The following is a 19,542-nucleotide window of genomic DNA, read 5'->3' on the forward strand; positions in this document are numbered from 1 at the left end:
GGATAACTTGTGGTGTGTTTCCACTGTTTAGGAACAGCAGGGGCTCTCCAAACGCGACATGACGCCCACAGATCATTCCATCAAAGTCTGCGCTCCAAAATGTCACGCCTTCCTTTTCAAGCCCTGCCGTGCGCCCAAACAAAAGTTTACCCCTACATATGGGGTATCGGCGTACTCAGGAGCAATTGCACAACAAATTTTGGGGTCCATTTTCTCCTGTTACCCTTGTGTAAATAAAAAAATTTGGGACTAAAAGTATATTTTTGAAGAAAAAAATAGATTTTTTTTTTTCACGGCTCTACATTATAAACTTCTGTGAAGCACCTGGGGGTTCAAGTTGCTCACAACACATCTAGATACATTCCTTGAGGGGACTGGTTTCCAAAACTGGGGTCACCTGTGGGGGGTGTGAGGCAGTGAGAGGGGTCATATGAGAGGGACGGTATGCGTCTCCTAGGATGTGCATATAGGCATATTGAACCCGCTGTAGTGCATTGCTGTCACAGACACAGCTGTGATTGCAGTGCAGAATAAAAGTAAGTTTGGATTTGGTCAAGCTATTTGGCTAAGTAGGATTTAAGAAAACCCGGCATGGGCTTTTATTCTTAGAGTGGACTACAGGATGGCAGTGGGGCGGTCCACTCCCTCCAGCCCGGGTCTTATAAGTGGCTCATGGCCAGAGATTCCTTTTAAAAACCTGCAGCAAAGGTTTGTGTGCGTCAGTGTTGGGATTGCTAGCAGCATAGCAGGAAGCTCTGCAAGCTTGTGTGAAGCGGAACACAGGCCTGTGAAGACAAAGTATCTGACGCACCCTAAGTGACACGGCGCAGCCTTCTCCCACGGCAACAGGTTTACACGGACTGTGTGGATATCCCGGCTGCGATCGGGAGGTCAGCTTTTGAGTTGTGAGTTTTTGCCAAATAAAGACATTTAAGTTGGACTTTCCTCGGGTCACTGCCTCATTACCGCACAGTATAAACACCGCCGCCCAACAGGGGGTACCCACTGTTTAGGCAGATCAAGGGCTCTCCAAATGCGACATGGCGTCCGCTAATTATTCAAGCAAGTTTTATATTCAAAAAGTGATATGACGCTCCTTCCCTCCTGAACCCTGCCGTGCGCCTAAACAATAGTTTTTCCCCCACATATGGGGCATCGGCATACTCAGGAGAAATTGCACAACACATTTTGGGGTTTATTTTCTCCCGTTACCCTAGTGAAAATAAAAAATTTGGGGCTTTAGTTCCTGTGAAGCACCTGAAGGGTTAATACACTTCTTGAATGTAGTTTTGAGCACCTTCGTGGGTGCAGTTTTTAGTATGGTGTCACTTTTGGATATTTTCTGTCATATAGGTCTACCAAAGTTACTTCAAATGTGGTGTGGTCCCTAAAAAATGATTTTGTAAATTTTGTTGGAAAAAATGAGAAATCGCTGATCAACTTTTAACTCTTATAACTTCCTAACAAAAAAAAATTATGTTTCAATAATGATGCAGATGTAAAGTAGACATGTGGGAAATGTTATTTATTAATTATTTTGTGTGACATATCTCTCTGATTTAAGGGCATACGAATGAAAAGTTTGAAAATTGCAAAGATTTTCGCCAAATTTCCGATATTTTCACAAATAAACATAACTCATATGGAAGAAATCTTACCACTATCAAGAAGTACAATATGTCACGAAAAAACAATCTCAAACAGTGGAACCTGTTGAAGCGTTCCAGAATTATTACCTCAAAAATTTGGCTTGGTCATTAAAGGGGTATTCCCATCTCCAAGATCCTATCCCAATATGTTTTAGGTGTAATAATAATGATGATAATAATAATATTAGCAGATACCTTCAGTTAGAAATGTAGTATAGTTTTTCTCATTCACTTTGTCTCTTTCCTCATGTAAATTCAAAGAAGAACATAGCGATCAAACACCCAAAATATATTTCTCAATAAAAAGACTAAATTTTATTATATCAATGTAAAATGCAAAATGCAATACAAATGATTGACAGAAATGGTGCAGATACATACACTATAAAAAAATCCATCGTAATATAGGACCAACGGGGTCCGTTCTGTGAAACCACAATGGCTCAGTGGCCATGTGCACTAACATTGAGTGACCCACACAGCAGCATTAAGGTCCAGATAAATGTACATGTATGGAGGTTAAGGTGTCCAGGAAATTAGTCCTAGTCTATAGTGGTAGGTGCATTAAATAATCGCCAGGTAGTTATGCATTCAACTAACCACAAGAAATAAATACATAAACAATTAGTTCATACCTAAACACAGGACCATAGAGTGTGGGAGCTCACAGAAGGGCCACGCGTCCACCCCAATGCGCGTTTCGGCGCTGCCTTCTTCACGGGGGGAGGGGAGGGCACCAACGTCCCTTCAAGGTTGACCAAGTGAGTATCAAATTATTATGTTGATTGCACAATCCACAGAAAACCAAACGGAGACAGTGTTCTGTATGGGAGGATTCAGAGAATCTCTAACCCTGTTTATTTCTACTTAGCATTTTATATTGTTTTGCGTCTAGTTGCTAGTGGTCGTAACCATGAATACCTAAAGGTCCTGCAATGCCTGCACATGAGGAAAGAGACATAGTGAATTTAGAAGAACTATACTACATTTATAACTGGGGTATTTTCTAATACTGTATATTATTACAACTACTACATATTGAGATTGGATCTTAGAAATGGGAATTCCCCTTTAACCCCTTTACTCCCGAGGGTGGTTTGCACGTTAATGACCAGGCCAATTTTTACAAATCAGACCAGTGTCACTTTATGAGGTAATTAATCTGGAACGCTTCAACGGATCCCCCTGATTCTGAGACTGTTTTTTCGTGACATATTGTACTTCATGATAGTGGTAAAATTTCTTTGATATCACTTGCGTTTATTTGTGAAAACATTGGAAAAGTGGCGAAAATTTTGCAATTGTCAAAATTTATGCTCTTAAATCAGAGAGAAATGTCACAGAAAATAATTAATAAATAACATTTCCCACATGTCTACTTTACATCAGAAACAATTTTGGAACCAAAATTTTTTTTTTATTATGGAGCTATAAGGGTTAAAAGTTGACCAGCGATTTCTCATTTTTCCAACAAAATTTACAAAACCATTTTTTTTTTAGGGACCACATCACATTTGAAGTCACTTTGAGGGGCCTTTATGACAGAAAATACCCAAAAGTGACGTCATTCTAAAAACTGCACCCCTCAAGGAATTTTTGGAATGGGGAAGAAAAAAAAATGAACATTTAACTTTTTTTCACAAAAATGTTACTTTAGACCCCAATTTTTTTATTTTTGCAGGGGTAAGGCTATGTGCCCACGATGCAGAAATGCTCCGGATTTTTCCTGAGCGTTTCTGCATCTCCCTGGCAGAAAAAACGCATGCGGATTGTACATGCGTTTTCCTGCCAGGGACAAGCGGAAGTAAATAGTTCTCCACATGCGGGTGTCAAGCGCTTTCCAAGCGATTTTAGCATCACTTGGAAAGTGCTTGACAACTAGGTCACACTATATAAATCCATGCAAACAGCATGGATTTATATAGTGTGACCCAAGAGAATGGTTAAAAAAAACCCCTATACTTACCTTCCGATGGCCCCTGCAGTCTTGCTGCGCTCCTGTGCTGGCTGCCGGCAGATCGCGGTACGCTGCACTGAAAGACCTGCCGTCACATGACTGTGACGTCAGCGCAGGTCCTTCAGTCCTGCGCGATCTGTCGGCAAGCACAGAGAAGGAGTCCGGGGGCCGTCGGAAGGTGAATATAATCTTTATTTTTATTCTATTTTTTACAGCTTTTAATGGTACCTGGGTGTGGAGGAGTCTCCTGTCCTCCACACCCGGGTACCATCCGCACATTAGAACGCTTGGATTACGCAAGTACAGACGCAGTCTTGCGGAATTGGCGCGTTCTAATGCAAGTCAGTGGAGGCAAAAACGCAGCACTTCCGCAAAATAAATGGACATGCTGCGGATTTTTGAGCGCAGCATAAACGATGCGGAAAAATCCGCAGCATGGGCATTGAAAGTGCGGAATTGCACTTGAAAAAGGCATCGTGGGCACACAGCCTAACAGGAAAAAATGGACCCCAAAGTTTGTTGTGCAATTTCCCCTGAGCATGCAGATACATGGAACATGGAGCTGTGAAAATAAAACAATCAAACTTTTTCCCCACCATATGTGGGGAAAATACACTGTTTGGGCACACATCAGGGTTCAGAAGGGAAGGAGCACTGTGTGACTTTTTGAACACAAAATTGGCTGGAATCAAGAGAGGACGCCATGTCGCATTTCGGGAGCCCCTGATGTGCCTAAATAGTGGAAACCCCCCACAAGTGACCCCATTTTGGAAACTACACCCCTCAAGGATTTTATCAAGGGGTATAGTGAACATTTTGAACCCAGAGGTACGACACAGAATTTGATAACATTAGGTCATCATATTGAATAAGTTGTCATTAGTCTTGAGCGCAAGTGCTCGCTACTTGAGTTTGCATCAGGTACTAGGGTATGCACCAGGTATCACGGGTGCTCGAGTGACATGCTCGAGTCCCTGCCCCACATGTTTCACAGTTGTTAGACACCCCAAAAAAAATGGGGATCGCTCGTGCATGGCAGGCGATCCCAGCAACATTTTTTTTTGGAAGCGAAGCATATGGGGCAGAGACTCGAGCATGTCACTCGAATACCCGCGATACTCAGTGCATACACGAGCACCTGATGCAAACTCAAGTAGCGAGCACTTAGGCTCAACACTGGTGGCCATATCGTCATCTTTTTTTTTTTCCCTTTACTTTTGAAAAAATCCCAAGCCCAAGCCTAGCACAACCCTAACCCTAGAGTATATTTTTTACGCCATTCCTCGTGCGGCATAAGTGATTAGACGACTTTATTCTTCGGGTCGGTGCGATTACAGCGATACCAGATTCATATTGTTTTTTTTTTTATGATTTACAGCTGTCACACACTAAAAGTCTTTTTTTTTTTTTTTTTTTTGCAAAGACTAGTTTTTGCATTGCCACATTTTGAGAGCTATAATTTTTCCATATTTCGGCTGACAGAGTCATGTGACTGCTTGTTTTTTGCGGGACAAGTTGCCGTTTTTATTGGTACCATTTTCGGGCACGTGATATTTTTTGATCGCTTTCTATTCCGATTTTTGGGAAGTCAGAATAAACAAAAATCAGCAATTCCGGAATTGTTTTTTTTTTGGTGTTTTTTTATGCCGTTCAACGTGTGGTAAAATTGGTAAGGTAGCTTTATTCTTCGGGTCAGTACGCTTACAGTGGTACCGCATTTATAGTTTTTTTTTTATGTTTTGGCGCTTTTACACAATAAAAACTATTTTCTATAAAAATGTATTTTTTGTATCGCTTTATTCTGAGAGCTATAACTTTTTTATTTTTCGGTTGTTGGAGCTGTATGGCAGCTTGTTTTTTGCAGACAAGATGACGTTTTCAGCGGTACCAATTTTATTTACATTTGTCTTTTTGACTGAGTGTTATTCCATTTTTTGTTTGGCGGTATGATGATAAAGTTTTGGGTTTTTTTTCACAGTGTTCACTAAAGGGGTTAACTAGTGGTTTATTTATTTCTTTTCATAATAAATATTATGGGTACAATATTTTTATTTTTTGAGGTTTTTTTTTTTTTCACCATGTCCCACTATGGGACTTTCACTTTTTGCAGCCTGACCAGCGGTATAGCATGGAGAGCAGCAGCTCCCTATGCCATGCAGCCTGTCAGCGCTGCACAGGGAAATGTTACTTTGGTCATGCACTGCGCATGACCAAAGTAACTTCCTGCCTCCTGGTGACCCGGATGTTGTCATAGGTTTCGGAACCAACAATGATGCTCTATCTATAGATTTGGAGTCATTATACGCTTTCTTGAGTATCCCATCCGGGTACCCCCTATCTTGAAAGCGCCGTCTAAGGTCCTTTGCCTGTTTCTCAAAGGATTCGGGCAGAGAACAGTTTCGTCGGGCCCGAAGATATTGTCCTTTCGGATGTCATGATCCGAAAAACAGCAGAAGGAGATTTATCAACAGAAACATAGAAAATCTACTTCCTCGAATGCCTTGTTGCGATGGGATAGCAATCACCCTGTTGCCCTGAAAAAGGGCATTCCGAAAGGACAATATCTTCGGGCCCGACGATACTGTTCTCTGCCCGAATCCTTTGAGAAACAGGCAAAGGACCTTAGACGGCCCTTCCAAGATAGGGGGCACCCGGATGGGATACTCAAGAAAGCGTATAATGACTCCAAATTTTTGGATAGAGCATCATTGTTGGTTCCGAAACCTAAAGTAACTGACCAGGGGTCAATCCGCTATATCACTACTTATGATAAAAGTTCGCAGAAGGTTCGTTCTATATTACAGAAACATTGGCAGGTATTAAAGATGGACACTGATATTGGAGACTTGATCGGCTTACACCCCCGTGTTAGCTTCAATAGAGGCCGCTCTATTGGGGACAGATTGGTGCATAGTCATTTTATTCCCCCTCGCCAATCTACTTGGCTCATATCTGACAATATTAAGGGCTGTTACAGATGTAGTGGTTGCATTGCCTGCCGGGTCTTGAAGACAGGGAAGAAATTTACAAGCAATGTTACAGGAAAAGAGTACACTATCCGCTCCTTTATTAATTGTCGCACGAAAGGAGTTATTTACAAAGCTACTTGTAATTGTGGTTTAGAATATATAGGAAAGACCACCCGTGAATTAAGAAGAAGAATTGGGGAACACTTGAGAGACATCACCAATAAAAGGGACACCCCCCTTGCGAGGCACATTAACATAACACATGGGGGTGATGACTCCTTGTTGTCCTTTATGGGGATTGACAGGGTTGATATTCCCCTACGGGGTGGCAATTGGGACAAACAAATCCTTCAATGTGAGACTAGGTGGATTTTTTGTCTCAAAACCCAATCCCCATTTGGCCTTAATGAGACCTTAACCTTTGGCTGTTTCCTTTAATCTATCTCCCTTTACTCTAGGGACTATTAGGGATACCTAGGGAAAGCCGCTGAGGAGCGGGGGCGCCTTTCTCGTTTCCCCCTAGGGTGCCAACCTCCGCTGTTAGGTAGGTGGTCAGAACAGTTGAACTAGGGCACTCTAGGGTCTCCCTTTTCTCTTTCCATCTTCCTATTCGGTCTGTCCATCTTAATGTCTGCCAATTTTACATTGAACTTTATATACAGTACAGACCAAAAGTTTGGACACACCTTATCATTTAAAGATTTTTCTGTATTTTCATGACTTTGAAAATTGTACATTCACACTGAAGGCATCAAAACTATGAATTAACACATGTGGAATTATATACTTAACAAAAAAGTGTGAAACAACTGAAAATATGTCTTATATTCTAGGTTCTTCAAAGTAGCCACCTTTTTCTTTGATGACCGCTTTGCACACTCTTGGCATTCTCTTGATGAGCTTCAAGAGGTAGTCACCGGAAATGTTTTTTACTTCACAGGTGTGCCCTGTCAGATTTAATAAGTGGGATTTCTTGCCTTATAAATGGGGTTGAGACCATCAGTTGTGTTGTGCAGAAGTCTGGTGGATACACAGCTGATAGTCCTACTGAATAGACTGTTAGAATTTGTATTATGGCAAGAAAAAAGCAGCTAAGTAAAGAAAAACGAGTGGCCATCATTACTTTAAGAAATGAAGGTCAGTCAGTCCGAAAAATTGGGCAAACTTTGAATGTGTCCCCTAGTACAGTTGTAAAAACCATCAAGCGCTACAAAGAAACTGGCTCACATGAGGACCGCCCCGGTAAAGGAAGACCAAGAGTCACTTCTGCTTCTGAGGATAAGTTTATCTGAGTCACCAGCCTCAGAAATCGCAGGTTAACAGCAGCTCAGATTAGAGACCAGGTCAATGCCACACACAGTTCTAGCAGCAGACACATCTCTTCAACAACTGTTAAGAGGAGACTTTGTGCAGCAGGCCTTCATGGTAAAAAGCTGCTAGGAAACCACTGCTAAGGACAGGCAACAAGCAGAAGAGACTTGTTTGGGCTAAAGAACACAAGGAATGGACATTAGACCAGTGGAAATCTGTGCTTTGGTCTGATGAGTCCAAATTTGAGATCTTTGGTTCCAGCCACCGTGTCTTTGTGCGTCGCAGAAATGGTGAACGGATGGACTCTACATGCCTGGTTCCCACCGTGAAGCATGGAGGGGGAGGTGTGATGGTGTGGGGGTGCTTTGCTGGTGACACTGTTGGGGATTTATTCAAAATTGAAAGCATACTGAACCAGCATGGCTACCACAGCATCTTGCAGCGGCATGCTATTCCATCCGGTTTGCGTTTAGTTGGACCATCATTTATTTTTCAACAGGACAATGACCCCAAACACACCTCAAGGCTGTGTAGGGGCTATTTGACCAAGAAGGAGAGTGATGGGGTGCTACGCCAGATGACCTGGCCTCCACAGTCACCAGATCTGAACCCAATCGAGATTTTTTGGGGTGAGCTGGACAGCAGAGTGAAGGCAAAAGGGCCAACAAGTGCTAAGCATCTCTGGGAACTCATTCAAGATTGTTGGAAGACCATTTCCAGTGGCTACCTCTTGAGGCTCATCAAGAGAATGCCAAGAGTGTGCAAAGAAGTCATCAAAGCAAAAGGTGGCTACTTTGAAGAACCTAGAATATAAGACATATTTTCAGTTGTTTCACACTTTTTTGTTAAGTATATAATTCCACATGTGTTAATTCATAGTTTTGATGCCTTCAGTGTGAATGTACAATTTTCAAAGTCATGAAAATACAGAAAAATCTTTAAATGAGAAGGTGTGTCCAAACTTTTGGTCTGTACTGTACATTTTTTCGATTATCAATATTTGTGACTATTCATGACCCTTGACCAACTGGCCCGCCTTAATTACCACGTTAAAAATACTTTGTCCTCCCCTGTAAGTGATATATCTTGGGGTGCAGGACTCTATTGATCTAAATGACTAGGGTGCTTTTGTAACGATATAGCATTGCTATTTTCACCTATAAACTTTTTTATATCCTTTTGATGATCAATTTAGCATTTTACTGATTGATATAATAACCATATTCATGGACATAAATTGATATCCTTATTGGATTTATTTTATGCTCTCTTTTTTCTTTTACCACCCCTAGCGGTGGTTATTATGGTAATGGCGCCTCATTTAAGTGAATATATGAATAAATGTTATAGAGCGCAGGTTCATATTGTCTGCGCCTTCCCCCATTGGCGCTGCGGGGGCACATTGTGGGGGAATTGTGTGGGTGCGCCGCCACTCTGGAGTGCGGTGGGCCGGCTTTAGTGTTCTGGTTTCCACCTTGATAATGCATTGCTTTGCTGATGTTTTGGTATGGAGCGTGCCAGAAGGCGCTCCGGAAGAGACGCGGCGCTTTTGTCTGCTGCGCGACATTTCACCTATGCGTTCCACGCTGGAGTGCAGTAGACCGGATGTGATATGCTGGCTCCGCCCCTTCCGGTTCCGCTTTGATCAGCAATGCGTTCCAGCTTGGAGCGCTTCATTTGGCTATTACCTGCGTCTCCTGTTTGATCACATGAACGCCCCAGTGCGTCATATTGCGCACCGGAAGTGACGGTTTGTTTGGGTATTTGGCGCCAAAAGTGAGCATATAAAACGCCACCGATTATTTGAGCATTTAGCACATGTAACTTCCCTATATATCTTTTTCTGGGAAACTTTATTATGCTGTTTTTATACAGCGGTCCCTTATCTTCTCACTATCCCCTGATGAGTGATTTACGAAACGCGTAGGGAATGGGAAATATTTTGGGATATGTGCAATAGATCCCTGACCCATCCACTTTATATATGAGATATTGTTTATGGGTAATGTGTGGGTAGTTCCCCCCCCCCCCAATCTGTTTATATCTCTCCTCCTGGATAGCGCCTCTCTGGATGAAGTAACCAGATAAGTGGGGATCCTCCTTTTGAGTAGGACCATACTCCAACCTCTGGTGAGACTGTTCCTTTCTCAAATATTTATTTGTCACGGCCTTACTGCCGGGAGGTTGCAATATTGGGCAATTTTACCCTTACCCCCGTGGTTATTGTGACTTCTATGTATGTGTGTCGTTTGTTGGTCTTTTTATGTCTAATTGTCTGGTTTTATTGAGCCTGTGGCCTTTTTTTATTACACTATCATTAAAAGTTATATTTTAATATATCCTATACCATGCTAGGTACACATTGTTATGGATGGTAGTTTTGACTCTATAATCTCTTTAGTAGTGGGCACAGAAGATAGCTGAGCCGCAGCAGGAGCGCGGCCGCTGCTGTGTGCACTATTAAGGAGAATGACTATTCACTCCTCTCCACACCCATAGTCCCAGCGTGGAGAGGAGTGAATATCCCCGCAGCTCACCTCGGCATCTGAGGGTGCATGGTAGTGACTTCATGCACTGCTCAGATGCTGACACGAGCTGCTAGCAGACAGGACACAGCGCTGGAGCAGAGGGGGAGGAAGGAAGGTGAGTAGAATTGTTTATTTTTTTCATGTGTGCAGTGATAGGGGCCCATGCATACCAGGATTGGGGATGAGGGGGCCCATGCATACCAGGATTGGGGATGAGGGGGCCCATGCATACCAGGATTGGGGATGAGGGGGCCGTCTGCTGAATGTCCCTCATTACCAGCGCCGCTCTGACAACTCCTCCTGCCAGGGGAGAAAGAATTGGTAAATGGGCGTGGATTGGGGTGTGGTCAAAATTTGCCACGGCACGCTACAAGCGCCGCATGATCTATCCCTCTTTCTCCAAAGTTAGGAGGTATGCAATACAAAGCATATTAGTCATTTGCAAAACTTTTCACTCTAGAATGACTAAGGGCCTGGCATTTACCATTTCTTGCTATGCTCATTGATAGGTACAGATGAAAGAGGATTAAGAAAAAAAAGTAATATTAATGCTGCAAAAATTGCCCATAAATCCCATCCCATGACCAGATCTGTGAGACATTCCTTTTTGCCCCAAATCAATGAATAGCAAGGACTTTAAAAAGGTGCTGTAGCTCTTTTGTAGAACTACAAATGTCAGCATTCTACCCGAATGACACAATCTGCTGGGATTTGTAGTTCCACAGCAACTGTTGCAAGACAGAGACACAGCGACGACTCCCAAAGTCCTACAATGTCCCCTCCTTCCGCATTACTGTAGTGATTCCAAACCAATGCAAACTATTTACTTAGTAACTCGTCTCCCTCTCACCTTTCCTTGCCTCCAGCTTCCTTCCCAGACCGGACCCCCTCAGGATCCGCCATTGCAAGGGAATGTCAAGCAGGCGCTGCGGAGACTGTCGGGAATTGTAGTTCAAGACAGACACTTAATAAAGCGTAACGCTTTATATTAGACTACAACTCCCGGCAGCCACCGCGGCAGTAAGCGACGGTAAAACGGGACTGCAGTAGTTTTGTTGCCTAGGTTACCAAGTATAAGCAGGCATGGGAGCAGATGGCTTCTATAGGCCTCACAGCGTCAGTGATAATACACAGACACGTGACAGTAGCCAGAGACTTATCTTTTCTATGTGAGCACACAGGCAGCCATCTTGACCCAGAGATTAGGCGTCAGTTCAGCAACCAATAGAAAAACGTGTTTTATCCACCTCACAGACGGATGTAAGTAAGACCAATTCACTGGTTGCTATGAGTTACAACAGCCATAGAGAACATGGTCATAGCTATCTATCTATATCTCTATCTGCTGTAAAAGTGAAAAAGTATTCATGCTGCACACCACCCACCACTGAGGCGACCTAAGTTATCTCAAAGTGATACATTTTGTGCTAAAAAAAATGGTGCCATTGACATTTTTCACATTTATGACACACACAGTACAGACCAAAAGTTTGGACACACCTTCTCATTTAAAGATTTTTCTGTATTTTCTTGACTATGAAAATTGTACATTCACACTGAAGGCATCAAAACTATGAATTAACACATGTGGAATTATATACTTAACAAAAAAGTGTGAAACAACTGAAAATATGTCTTATATTCTAGGTTCTTCAAAGTAGCCACCTTTTGCTTTGATGACTGCTTTGCACACTCTTGGCATTCTCTTGATGAGCTTCAAGAGGTAGTCACCGGAAATGGTTTTCACTTCACAGGTGTGCCCTGTCAGGTTTAGTAAGTGGGATTTCTTGCCTTATAAATGGGGTTGGGACCATCAGTTGTGTTGTGCAGAAGTCTGGTGGATACACAGCTGATAGTCCTACTGAATAGACTGTTAGAATTTGTATTATGGCAAGAAAAAAGCAGCTAAGTAAAGAAAAACGAGTGGCCATCATTACTTTAAGAAATGAAGGTCAGTCAGTCCGAAAAATTGGGAAAACTTTGAAAGTGTCACCAAGTGCAGTTGCAAAAACCATCAAGCGCTACAAAGAACCTGGCTCACATGAGGACCGCCGCAGAAAAGGAAGACCAAGAGTCATCTCTGCTTCTGAGGATAAGTTTATCCGAGTCACCAGCCTCAGAAATCGCAGGTTAACAGCAGCTCAGATTAGAGGCCAGGTCAATGCCACACAGAGTTCTAGCAGCAGACACATCTCTTCAACAACTGTTAAGAGGAGACTTTGTGCAGCAGGCCTTCATGGTAAAATAGCTGCTAGGAAACCACTGCTAAGGACAGGCAACAAGCAGAAGAGACTTGTTTGGGCTAAAGAACACAAGGAATGGACATTAGACCAGTGGAAATCTGTGCTTTGGTCTCATGAGTCCAAATATGAGATCTTTGGTTCCAAACACCATGTGTTTGTGCGACGCGGAAAAGGTGAACGGATGGACTCTACATGCCTGGTTCCCACCGTGAAGCATGGAGGAGGAGGTGTGATGGTGTGGGGGTGCTTTGCTGGTGACACTGTTGGGGATTTATTCAAAATTGAAGGCATACTGAACCAGCATGGCTACCACAGCATCTTGCAGCGGCATGCTATTCCATCCAGTTTGCGTTTAGTTGGACCATCATTTATTTTTCAACAGGACAAGGACTCCAAACACACCTCCAGGCTGTGTAAGGGCTATTTGACCAAGAAGGAGAGTGATGGGGTGCTACGCCAGATGACCTGGCCTCCACAGTCACCAGACCTGAACCCAATCGAGATGGTTTGGGGTGAGCTGGACCGCAGAGTGAAGGCAAAAGGGCCAACAAGTGCTAAGCATCTCTGGGAACTCCTTCAAGATTGTTGGAAGACCATTTCCGGTGACTACCTCTTAAAGCTCATCAAGAGAATGCCAAGAGTGTGCAAAGCAGTCATCAAAGCAAAAGGTGTCTACTTTGAAGAACCTAGAATATAAGACATATTTTCAGTTGTTTCACACTTTTTTGTTAAGTATATAATTCCACATGTGTTAATTCATAGTTTTGATGCCTTCAGTGTGAATCTATAATTTTCATAGTCATGAAAATACAGAAAAATCTTTAAATGAGGTGTGTTCAAACTTTTGGTCTGTACCGTAGGCAGCAACGTGGGCGTCCGACCTCCTGCGCCGTTTTGTAACAGAGATAAAAATTCCCCTTAGGGCATGTTCACACATTGAGTATTTTACCTCAGTATTTGTAAGCCAAAACCAGGAGTAGAACAATCAGAGGAAAAGTATAATAGAAACACGTCACCACTTCTGTATTTATCACCCACTCCTGGTTTTCGGCTACAAATACTGATGTAAAATACTGACCGAATACTGAATGTGTGACTGTGGCCTTACTGACAACCGGTGCTTGTTCAAGCGGTCAGACCCTCTGCACAGCTGATAACTTGTTTTCTCGGAATACCCCTTAATTTTCCCTTCGTAAAGATTCATTCTTACCCCAAAACATTTGCTTACATTAAGCCGGGACTGGACCACGTCTCTGCCTAATGCCGACAGCCACCGGGCCGCTATCAGTGCATTACTGGCGTATGGGGCCCCGCGAGGAGAGAAGGCCTGTTCTTCTGCTCACCGGGCCCGAGCGACAGCATTCTGCCGGTTCAGTGAGCCTGCGTCTTCAGCACTATGTCATTTTTTTTCTTCATCTGGTGTAGTGTAGAAGTGTAGTGTAGTGTAAGCTGCTCTATATAACTGTTATTTTATGCAGAGACGAGTCCTGCCTGGAAGAAGTGATGGTGGTCACCGGTGAGTCAGTGTGTTATCTGTACACTGACACTGTACACTATGTACATAGATCCTGTGTATAATGGTACTTATGGTAATATTAGTATTCTGTTTTTTATTAATCATCAGTATTATTATTAGTAGTATTTGGTCACTATGTGGTGGTAATATGTAATCTGCTCACGGTTTGGCGGTATTTGTCCCTTGTATGTGGTATTATTTGGTCACTATGTGGTGGTAATATGTGATATGGTCATAGTGTGGTGGTATTTATCCCTTGTATGTGGTATTATTGGTCATTTAAAAAAAAAATATGTGATACATTCCCATAAATAAAAATATACCTAAAAGAGTATTGGGTATTATAAAAAATGTTTAATAGGTTAGTGTAGAGTAGGGTCCGGCCAGAAGAGTCCCGTTGTCGTGGTGGCGGCTTAAAAAATCTGTTGGCCAAAAAAAAGCTGCTGGCTATCTATGTGATATGGTGTTCAACGGGAACTGTTAATGTGTGCTTGGTGAAGATATGGTGCAGAAGTGGAATTTTTCCAAGAGTGGGTGGTGGGACTGTGGAACGTTTGAGGGGTAGAGCCGGAGCTGGGGTGGAGCCGGAGCAGAGTCTTAAGGGGGCCTGAAAATGTTGCCAGTTTGGGGCCCCGAAATTCCAAGTGGCAGCCCTGGACAGCCACACATTGTAGCTGTCATTCCATTATGGGAGTTGTATTTTCAGATTTGAGATAAATCTACCTTTGTACATTAGGGCCTTGCATTTTGAGCCATCCCATTCAATATGCTGTTGCGTACTGCCAAATTTCCTGGAATAGCCAGCTTAGTGCCGGATTAAACCCTGTGGAGTCCTATAAGCGGTTGAAATCTTGGGGCCCCTCCAGAAAATTATCTCCTAATACGATTTTAAACTTACTAATAGTTTCAACTCACCAATTACATTTTATTAAAGAAATTTACAAAAATTAAGTTTATCAAACTTCATTAGAACTCAAAAAAGGTACAGTATTTTTCGACTATAAGACACACCCCCCACTTTCCTCCAAAATTTTGGAGGAAAAAAAGTGTGTCTTATAGTCCGAAAAATACGGTAATTAAGTAATGTGGACCTGGGGTGTTGGCCTATATACTCGTCTCGTTCACATGTTCAGTATTTGGTCAGTAATTTCCATTAGTATTTGTAAGCCAAAACCAGGAGTGGGTGATAATACAGAAGTGGTGATGTGTTTCTATTATACTTTTCCTCTGATTGTTCCACTCCTGGTTTTGGCTTACAAATACTGATGTGAAATACTGACCAAATACTCAACGTGTGAACATGGCCTCATGATTGAGAGTCGGCAAAAACTCGCAGCCACTTACCGCTCCTCCACTCCCACTCCTGATCCCATAGACGTCCATTGTCCACTACGCGTTAATTCTTGAATATTCCTGACAACTGCCAAAACAGATCCGTTGTTCCAGCTGGCTCGCCAATGTCAGACGGCTGGGCCGGCACGCTTATTGTAAATTTCTTTCAATAACAAATCAATATTATTTTTCATTTAATACATGGGGCCCAAAATAAGATGTAGGGCCAATATGCAGCTACCGGCTCTGGCTACATGGTAGTCTGGTACTGGCCTGGGAGGCTCCCAGAAAATGTGGAGACCTCCTGAACTCCTGGAATAGTTTTCAAATCTCCCAGGCACTTCCTGGAAATCTGCGCTTCTAGAAGGTTTCTTGTAGATGACACCAGGAAGCCCTGTAATAATACTGAGCCCTGACGTTCACATGCACATTCAGGCAACAGGTAACGTGGTATAACCTTAAAAAGCGCCATGGTTATGGCACCCCAAATTAACTAACATTAAAGGGCTTCTGTCAGTAGGATCAGCACTCCTAAGCCGTCTATATGGGCACGCAGGTCATAGGAAGCTGAATATAACTTGGTTTATGCAATCTGATGTCTTAGTGTCGAGAAAGCCATGTTTTTCTTAATATGTAAATGAGCTGTTAAGATCTATGGGCCAGACATAGTCTCCCTGAGAATCTGCCTCCAGAGCTTATAATAAATGAAAGGAGGAATTACCAGTGTGAGACATGTAGATCAGTTGAGCAGACTGTTAGTCATTACATGTCTATCATTGGTAATGCTTCTTTCATTTCATTTAAAATAAGTTTTATTAAAATACAATACATGTGCTTGGGGTTCAATACTGGACTGGTTTAAGGATGTGCCAAACATCCATGGGTTAGGGAGGCAAAATTCTTGCCTTGCCCCAGGCGCTGGGAACCCATGCTATACCACTGTCCTTGCCTTAGGATGTGCACAAACATTATGGTGAAATTGGCAATTTGTTGCAAAACTGCTTTTAATGTCCCTCTATCGACAGTGGCAAAGTACAGCAGCAGCGGGCGGATCATCAGCACTCATCTCGCTGTTTACCATAATTCGGTCAGCGCTCTGTGATCAGAATTTAATGTTTTTAATGTAGGGAAAATATATATTCTTGTACCGTGTTAGCCAGTAGATAGAAAAATATTTAGATTTGAGAGTCCTCAGTGGTTGATACCATCTTTTCAGTTAGCCATTAAAAGGTAACAAATTGCAAGCTTTCGAGACTACCTTGGTCTCTTCATCAGGCATAGTATACCACAAAATCTGAATAGTCACATATTTATACACAATAACACACAAAAAATGCAATAGGTAAGACAGGTGATGAAAAGCAGAGTTATTATGGAAAAGATAAACCGTTCTGGCTATAAATATTTTAGCAGTTAATAGATAAGGAGTGTGAAGGTTTTATTGTCCTGTGACTAGGTCCAGGGTGTGATGGCCTCACAATTCTAAGGAGCATATTCCTTAGTTGATGTAGAATGACATAAATCCATGCGATACATTCATTCCTGCTCTGAAAGTGTTAAAGGTCACCATTAGTTTATATTCTGAGATTGAAATTACTGGTATTAAAAGGTAACTTCAAATCTCAAAGAGAAAGAAGAATCTCAGAATATAAACTGATGGTGACCTTTAACACTTTCAGAGCAGGAATGAATGTGTCGCATGGATTTTTCATTCTACATCAACTAAGGAATGTGCTCCTCAGAATTGTGAGGCCATCACAACACTGGACCTCGTCACAGGACAATAAAACCTTCACACTCCTTATCTATTAACTGCTAAAATATTTATAGCCAGAACGGTTTATCTTTTCCATAATAACTCTGCTTTTCATTGCCTGTCTTACCTATTGCATTTTGTGTGTCTTATTGTGTATAAATATGTGACTATTCAGATTTTGTGGTATAGTATGCCTGATGAAGAGACCTGAGTAGTCTCGAAAGCTTGCAATTTGTTACCATCTTTTCAGTTACCCATTAAAAGGTATCAACCACTGAGGACTCTCAAATCTAAATATGTTTTTAAAGGGAATCTGTCAGCAGGTTTTTGCACCTAATCTGACAGCAGTATAATGCAGGGGCAGAGACCCTGATTCCAGCGATGTATCACTTACTGGGCTGCTTGCTGCAGTTTTGATAAAATCCCTGTTTTATCTCCAGCAGATCTGACAGTTCTCTGAATGCTCAGCTTTGTATAACCCGCCCACACCCGATTGGTAGCTTTCTGAAAACTCTGTGCATAGGCAGAAAGCTGCCAGTTAATGTCATGGGCGGGGTTATACAGAGATCAGTATTGAGGACTGCTAGATCTGCAGCAGATAAAACAGGAATTTTATCAAAACTGCAGCAAGCAGCCCACTAAGTGATACATCATTCTGCTCTCTCACAATACACCATAGCAATCCCAGGTGAGGGGTAACTGTGAAGAGCTAATAGAGAACTGGAAAAATTGAGGATGCAGCTTTGGATGTGACTGGAGTAGAAAACATGATGCATTTCAAAGCATTAGTTAGGCTAGGGGTCCTTACTGGTAAATATACCTCGTGAAACCTGCCAATCAGGAGTCTGGTAAGGGAAGCAGCCACATTAGTTTTTGTGTCTTTAGGGTGAAGTGTTGTGTACAGTACAGACATACGAGTCCACGCCAAGTACAAGAATCATCATTTTATTGTAACATGAAGCCGGATGCTAAATAATGAACATCGGCGAGATGACAGACGGAGGAATACAGGTAACTGGCAAACACAGAGCTTCACATGAGTGCGTAAATCAGTATCTGCTCTACACACCTATAAAGCTGCGGCTGAATATCTGGTCATATATGGATACAAATAAAAGAGGAGAGGGGATGGTTATGGGGGAGCTTCAAGGCCAACCAAGACTGGAATATAATATAGAGCCAGGACTGCACACGTCTTATATAGTGTAAGTGTAAAAGAGAAGCTCCGCTAGCAAACAATCTCCAGCAAATGCTCATCTTGTGCCATTTACTCCAGTCACATCCAAAGCTGCACTCACAAGTCTGTTTTCATCTGTCAGCACTGTGCAGACTAGCCCATGAATGCAGCACTTGGCTGACATTATACAAGGCCGGGGACACCGGTTGTGCTCGGCAAACAGGTAGCACGCATCCCCGGTGAGTCTGCTGAAATGGCGCTTCCTATATGTCGCAGTGAATTCCTGCCGTTGTAAACTAATTGCTACAGCGTGCCTATTCTTAACAGAAGTGCAATTTGTGCAAAAGCATGCAGCCATTATCAACAGGAGAGTTAGTAGTAATTCATTTCTAACAATGCAGTGGAAAGATGCTGCGACATTTAGAAAGATGCTTTTTCAGCAGACGCATCTCAAAAGTGTACCACAAGTGTCCCGAGCACTAAGTGTGACCACAAGCCTTAGGCTAGGACTATGTGGAGACGCAACTCCCGACATCGCATCCAATCATTTTCGATGGTGTCGCACCAAGACAGAGTTGCAAATGTTTCCAAATGTGTTGGATTTTCTGTCGCTGGTCACATGCGACTTATGTCAGAACTGCCGTCATGCAACACGTCGCCGTATAGCCCTGGCTTAAAGGGGTTGTCCAGTCTAAATCTACAGGTCTGCAGTCACTCTATGTTACTGCAGATTTGTGAACCTTCACATCTTGTGCACTTCAAGAATTCTCTGGTGTCAGCACAGTGAACGTCAGTCAAGTGACCACAAGTATGTGATATGCATACTACCGGCCACAATCCAACTAGATGGGCGCGACCTCGCTCAATGCAAAAGTATTGAAAGCGCCAGAAACAGTCTAGTTGGATTGTGGCTGAAGAATCCTGACAGCGCGCTGTGCACACAAAGTGAGGATTCACAAGTTTGCAGCCACATAGAGTGACTGCAGACTTGTAGTTTTAGACCGGACAACCCCTTTAAGGCTTTTCACTCTGCTGCACTGATGTAGTCTATAAATACAACAGACACCACCTATGACTCGCTGAACAGGCAGGGGGTAGCAGTGA

The 19,542-nt window shown here is 42.7% G+C and overlaps 1 protein-coding gene across 3 annotated transcripts in view; it reads right to left on the bottom strand.

Annotated features, from left to right (window-relative positions):
- Window positions 1-11,403, bottom strand: part of UCKL1 (uridine-cytidine kinase 1 like 1) — a 54,252-nt gene extending 42,849 nt beyond the window's left edge. For 2 of the 3 annotated variants that reach the window (XM_073682888.1, XM_073682889.1), the window contains exon 1: window positions 11,265-11,354. Coding sequence is in view for 1 of the 3 variants with exons in the window: in XM_073682890.1 (XP_073538991.1) it covers window positions 11,265-11,317 (53 nt within the window). In the remaining 2 variants the exon portion in view is untranslated. Of the gene's footprint in view, window positions 1-11,264 lie in introns of all 3 variants that reach the window. The other variant, XM_073682890.1, reaches the window with a different exon arrangement.
- Between the last annotated feature and the right edge of the window lie 8,139 nt (window positions 11,404-19,542).

The sequence above is a fragment of the Phyllobates terribilis genome, unplaced genomic scaffold, assembly GCF_046119375.1.
Source record: "Phyllobates terribilis strain yellow unplaced genomic scaffold, ASM4611937v1 Scaffold_5__5_contigs__length_657084704, whole genome shotgun sequence".
NCBI classification, from domain to species: Eukaryota; Metazoa; Chordata; class Amphibia; order Anura; family Dendrobatidae; genus Phyllobates; species Phyllobates terribilis.